Source organism: Limulus polyphemus, unplaced genomic scaffold, assembly GCF_000517525.1.
Source record: "Limulus polyphemus unplaced genomic scaffold, Limulus_polyphemus-2.1.2 Scaffold6770, whole genome shotgun sequence".
In the NCBI taxonomy this organism is placed as follows: Eukaryota; Metazoa; Arthropoda; class Merostomata; order Xiphosura; family Limulidae; genus Limulus; species Limulus polyphemus.
The window spans coordinates 14,894-22,107 of record NW_013672380.1 but is presented as its reverse complement, the minus strand read 5'-3'; the positions used below and the strand labels follow the sequence as shown (position 1 = coordinate 22,107).

General features: G+C 35.1%; 1 protein-coding gene across 1 annotated transcript in view; it reads left to right on the top strand.

Annotated features, from left to right (window-relative positions):
* The window catches only part of LOC111089611 (homeobox protein meis3-B-like), a 40,583-nt gene that overhangs the window by 26,165 nt on the left and 7,204 nt on the right, over window positions 1–7,214 (top strand). The window contains exon 3 of the mRNA XM_022402434.1: window positions 2,955–3,013. Within this exon, the coding sequence (XP_022258142.1) occupies window positions 2,989–3,013 (25 nt within the window). The 5' untranslated portion in view covers window positions 2,955–2,988. The remainder of the gene's footprint in view (window positions 1–2,954; window positions 3,014–7,214) is intronic.

Below are 7,214 nucleotides of genomic sequence, written 5' to 3'. Positions count from 1 at the left end.
ATCGAAAACCTTTGGGCTATACTCGACCGGCAAGTCAATAAACAACAACAAAAAAAACCAACTTCGAAGAACGATCTACTCCAAGTTTTGAAGCAAGAGCTGGCGAAAATCCCACAATCTAAAATTGACGAGATGATTGTCACCATGCCCTAAAGGATCAACGAACTCCACGAAGCGAAAGGAAGATCTACTAGATATTAATTGAATTATAAATATATCAATTCATGTGGATATGACTGAAAAATTTTACTTTTTCTGAAAAGGTGGTGTCTATTTACTTGTGACTACGCTGTGTATATATGGATTTTTCTAACATGTAAACGTGAGTCTTGTGGCACACAAGTATGAGTCTTCTTACACATAAACATAAGTTTTCTAACACGTAAACATGGGTCTTTTGAAACGCAAATATATATCTTTTAACAAGTAAACATAAGTCTTCTGACATGGAAACATGGGCCTTCTAACAGGCAAATATAGATCTTCTAACACGTAAACGTGAGTCTTCTAACACGTAAACATGGGTCTTTTGACATGGAAATATGTCTTTTAACAAGTAAACGTGAGTCTTCTAACATGGAAACATGGGTCTTCTAACAGGTAAATATGGATCTTCTGACATGCAAACATGAGTCTTCTGACACGTGAACATAAGTGTTCTGACTCGTAGAAAGAAGTCTTTAACACGCAAAAAATGAGTCTTCTGACACGTAAAAGTGAGTCTTCTGATATATTAATATAGCTGATGGCCCTGTTTCTGATATCGATCTCAAAAGCTCCATACGGGTCGTTAGTTAGTAATTTTTTTTTTTATTTCGCGCAATACTACGCTAGGCCTATCTGCAGACGCCGTCCCTAATTTAGCAGTGAAAAACTAGAGGGAAGGCAGCTAGTAATTACCACCCACCGCCAACTCTTGGGCTACTCTTTTACCAACGAATAGTGCGATTGACCGTCACATTACAACGCCCCGAGGCTGAAAGGGCGAGCATGTTTGATGGGACGGGGATTCGAACCCGCGACCCTCAGATTGCGAGTCAAGCTCCCTAACCACCTGGCCATGCCGGGCCCAGTTAGTAATCATGTATTGTTTAGAGAGAGTGCAATGTTTTTGTTTGCCATCACACTAGAACGTGTTTCACGTGTGTGAAGAAAGGGGGAAATATCGCGACACCAATATATAATGTTTATTTCTGCTTTCCCCTAGATATATCACTTGAACATTAGGAACAGCTCTGCACTGATAGTTCACATGTAACTTTGAACGAAATCTCCAAAAACAAAAAGACAAAAAATATAACTTTCTTGGTAGGATATTAAACAAATCATAAATATAATACTCCCACCAAAATATCTGAACGAATAGTTAACACTTTCTAAGGACAGCTGTGAATACTAGATTTAGTGAAGAATAGGACACGAATATTAAATATTGCGGGAGAACAACAAACCAGCACAAGATTTAGCCGGAAAATACTGATTGAATAGTAATAGGTTTAGCTAGAGAATACCAAATACATGAGAATACATGAATACCAAATGTTACTGAATAGTATTATTTCACTCATTGCAATGAATGAATACTTTTATATATATATCCTTTGTGCCTAAATATGAAATATAGAATTATAGACTGGGTTATTTTTATTGAAGATAAAACGGTTGTTATCATCAATGGGCACAGAAAGACAAGGACAATAGAGAAGAACAGTGAGATAATTTACACAAAACAACGATATACGCACCGTGATTCATGTTTTACTTGATGTGCTGGAGTAATAGAAGTATTTGTCACAGTGATTCATGTTTTACTTGATGTGTTGGAGTAATAGAAGTACTTGTAATTGTGATTCATGTTTTACTTGATGTGCTGGAGTAACAGAAGTACTTGTAACTGTGATTCATGTTTTACTTGATGTGTTGGAGTAATAGAAGTACTTGTAACTGTGATTCATGTTTTATTAGATGTGTTGGAGTAACAGAAGTGCTTGTCACCGTGATTCATGTTTTACTAGATGTGTTGGAGTAATAGAAGTGCTTGTCACCGTGATTCACATTTTACTAGATGTGTTGGAGTAACAGAAGTGCTTGTCACCGTGATTCATGTTTTACTAGATGTGTTGGAGTAATAGAAGTACTTGTAACTGTGATTCATGTTTTACTTGATGTGTTGGAGTAATAGAAGTACTTGTAACTGTGATTCATGTTTTACTTGATGTGTTGGAGTAATAGAAGTACCTGTAACTGTGATTCATGTTTTATTAGATGTGTTGGAGTAACAGAAGTGCTTGTAACTATGTTGTATTTTATTTTTTGTTTTACCAGAGATTATATGCATCCAGGCAGTGTAGTAAATACGTGTTTATGATCGTTCAGTGTGACATGTACAATACGACGCGTCTAAGAAAGTTTTGTTATAAATTACAGGCCGTTTTTTCTTTTCATATACGTCACTTGCTGCTTACCATCCACAGGGAATGTGAAACAATTCGGGATTAAATTTGTGAAGTGTCTAAACAACCTAGTTATCTGTGTAACAGTAAATGATCTGTCAAGAAATGTTGATTATTGGTGTGTGGGAAATGTTATGCTTTGTCGGGTGTTGGGTATCACACGGTGAGGTGTAAGATGTGAATAACAATGAATACTGTCTTCATAGATTTATAAATTCAAAGTTGAGAAGAACTACGATTGTTACATAGATAATTTGTTTGCAGCTGAAAAATAATATTATTTAATTTAGATTAATGAAATAAATCGATTAATGAGATTATAGATAACGAGTTATCTGAAATACGAGTTATTATTTCTAATCAAGATTATTTTGTAAAAGTAATTGATAAAACTTTGTACTCCTGCGACTTTGACAAATTATAAAAATTTAAATGATTGTTATATCGCTGACAATTTCATAGACGTTTTTAAATAACCTGCAACTTTAAATTTTCTATTAGGTTCATCAACGCCAGAAGGAGGATCGTTCAGCCGATGGTTGACTATTCTAATAGAGCAGGTATGTGGTGTGATATCGATTTGTAGAGAGATGAGCCTAAACCTCAAATAACAGCACACTTTAACTTTGCATAGCGTTTTATCTACAAAGGGTTATTTTGTGTTAATACTTTAAATAGAAGTCCAAAAATACACACTATCAGTGGGTTGTTTATTTTTATTTATCTTTTTAAGATGTTTCAACCACTCGTGTGGCCATCTTCAGAAGACATGTACAACAGCCTAAAAGTCACCAATGCACATACCTTTTGTTCGTTTGTTGCTAAGAGAGATTCACAACTGACATCCACTCCATCCTTTCAACTTATGGCAACTATAACCATGAGCTTCCACAATTGCGAGATTTCTGGTGAAACCATTGCATGACAACAATAGATACAATGTTAAAGGGGTTCTAGAATTTCGAAGCATTCTCAACAACCTTAACAGTCATCACAAAATGTACAGCTTTGACGTAGTCTCCGGGTATACAACAATCATCATATAATGTACAGTTTTGACGTACTCTCCATGTATACAACAGTCATCACAAAGTTTTCAGTTTGTCATAGTCTCCATATATACAACAGTCTTCACAAAATATACAGTTTTGACGTAGTCTCCATGTATACAACAATCATCACAAAATGTACAGCTTGACGTAGTTTCCGTGTACACAACAATCATCACAAAGTTTTCAGTTTGTCATAGTCTCCATATATACAACAGTCTTCACAAAATATACAGTTTTGACGTAGTCTCCATGTATACAACAATCATCACAAAATGTACAGCTTGACGTAGTTTCCGTGTACACAACAATCATCACGAAATGTACAGCTTGACATAGTTTCCATGTATACAATAATCATCACAAAATGTACAGTTTGGACGTAGTCTCCATGTATACAACAATCATCACAAAGTGTACAGTTTGACGTAGTCTCCATGTATACAACAATCATTACAAAATGTATAGTTGGAACGTAGTCTCCATGTATACAACAATCATCACAAAATGTACAGCTTGACATAGTCTTCATGTATACAACAATCATTACAAAATGTATAGTTGGAACGTTGTCTCCATGTATACAACAATCATCACAAAATGTACAGTTGGAACGTAGTCTCCATGTATACAACAATCATCACAAAATGTACAGTTGTGACGTAGTCTCCATGTATACAACAATCATCACAAAATGTACAGTTTTGAAGTAGTCTCCATGTATACAACAATCATCCCAAAATGTACAGTTTTGACGTAGTCTCCGCGTATACAAAAATCATCACAAAATATACAGTTTTGACGTAGTCTCCATATATACAACAATCATCACAAATATACAGTTTGACGTAGTCTCCATATAAACAACAATCATCACAAAATGTACAGTTTTGACGTAGTCTCCATATATACAACAATCATCACAAATATACAGTTTGACGTAGTCTCCATATAAACAACAATCATCACAAAATGTACAGTTTGACGTAGTCTCCTTATATACAACAATCATCACAAATATACAGTTTGACGTAGTCTCCATGTTTACAACAATCATCACAAAATGTACAGCTTGACGTAGTTTGCATGTGTACAACAATCATCACAAAATGTACAGCTTGACGTAGTTTCCATGTATACAACAACCATCACAAAATGTACAGCTTGACGTAGTCTCCATGTATACAACAACCATCACAAAATGTACAGCTTGACGTAGTTTTCATGTGTACAACAATCATCACAAAATGTACAGCTTGACGTAGTTTCCATGTATACAACAATCATCACAAAATGTACAGCTTGACGTAGTCTCCATGTATACAAAAATTATCACAAAATAAACAGTTATAACGTAGTCACCATGTATACAACAATCATCACAAAATATACAGTTTGGACGTAGTCACCATGTATACAACAATAACCACATAATGTACAGTTGTGACGTAGTCTCCACGTATGCAACAATCATCACAAAATGTACAGTTGTGACGTAGTCTCCATGTATACAACAATCATCACAAAATATACAGTTTGGACGTAGTCACCATGTATACAACAATAACCACATAATGTACAGTTTTGACGTAGTCTCTGCGTATACAACAATCATCATAAAATGTACAGTTTTGACGCAGTCTCCGCGTATACAACAATCATCATAAAATGTACAGTTTGGACGTAGTCTCCGGGTATGCAACAATCGTCACAAAATAAAGAGTTTTGACGTAGTCTCCGCGTATACAATGATACCAAAAGATGAAGCAACAAACCTAGCTCTAGAAATGATATCCTAAAATTCCAACAAATTACACCACAAAAAGAACTTGGAAATTTTGAAAAACTTGTTTCACTTCTCTCAAAATAGGTTTCACCTGTCAAGACAGAACTTATTATCAAATAGATGGCGAAGCATGAGCAGCCTCCTGTCATCTGGATTATGTATCAACGAAATAGAAAGTTAGGCCATAACACAGCTCTAAACACAGGTTTAGATAGGTCTACCATGTATTTAGTGGGTTCGAAGACAACTTCCATCAACATTAATTTCTACAACACGTAATCAACGTTCACTACTACATCAAATTCACTCGTGAAGAAGAGAATGAAAACTAGGTTTTAAATTGCACGAACAATAGAAAGAAACTCCGACAGGTTTAACACGAAAAACTTTCACAAATCTTGTAATGATAAGAACTATATGACGTGGGACTCAGTACACTCAACTCAACAAAAAAATGATACGTTATCATACGTTTACAACACAGCATTTAACATATGTAGTTGCACTAATCTGCAACATGAACTAGAATCAATGTAAGATACATTTATTAATAAATGTCACTTCCATAAACACATTGTTACTAGAAACTTAGTCAAGTATAAAAACAAACTCAGTAACAGTAACAAGTATCAGAGAAACACAAAATAAACAACAAAGTAATTTTTATACAAAAAAACGAGCACTAAAATCAAAGGGTATCTGAGGAAAGTTTATTCTGACAACTTCAACGATGGAAGCATCTACAAGTATCAATGTGATACACTTATACAGGCTAAATGGGATGTAACATAAGTATTAGGATCAAAGAACGTAACAATCCTCCATCACACAAATCAACATCTAATCCATGTCAACAATTTTAAATTATTATGTTATGAGAACAACATCAATATAAGAAAATTAAAAGAAATATTCGTGAACTAAAGCTTAATTTAAATCAAAACACAATCTATATGTTTTCTAAATTAGAAAAGAATGCTCGCGCAGTATTTCACGAAATAGAGACAGTTAGCCTCGAGTGGTCGAAACGTCGTAAAAACGTTAAATAAACATAAACAATCTACTCAAAAGCTGTATCTTTTGTATTTTTATTTAAAGTGTATAGTGAATTTCCTGTCCTCACAACAAATGTTAATACATTGTTTATTGCCAAATTTGTGGCATATCGCCGCAGATGCGACACATGGGCGACATCTTTAACACCTATATAATTAATTGGTTCACGGTGAATTCCCGGTTATTTAACAAGGTAATGAAGCTATAAACCTTTTCAATTAGAAATATCCATATATCGAGATTGTTAAACAGCATATATCCAAAATACATGGCAATTTGTGGAAGGGAACCTTCATGTTCGCTGTGAAAGCGAAAGAGCCTTTAGGACAATAAAGATCTCCAAACCACACCCCAAACATATCATAAACAATGTTCTCTCCGGCAAAGTGATGCCCATGATAGTGTAATTAAGGAAGATAATCTTTAAATCCAAAAAAAGACTTGTAAGGAAGTTGGGCATATCTCCTGATACCGCTAATAATATAATAAACAAGGATTTGAAATTGGCCAAGGCTGACAGGCCAAAAGTTCACAAGAGTCCAGCTATACCTCAAAACAGTGACCATTTAGATGAAAAAAATGACCGAAGTAACTTGAATCACAGTGATGCCAGTCGACACCTCATCTCTTAAACCCTCTGATTCAGTTCTAATGGATTTTTCAAACGTCGGATCGAAATATTAGGATCAGTTTATAGAACGCAAACACGACCATCAAACTCAAGAGGTAAGAAGTTCCAAGGACTTTGGTTTTCTTTGTCAGACAGAGGAAGTTTGGTGTGGTTTGAATTTCGCGCAAAGCTACACGAGGGCTATCTACGTTAGCCGTCCCTAATTTCGCAGTGAAAGACTAGAGGGAAAGCAGCTAGTC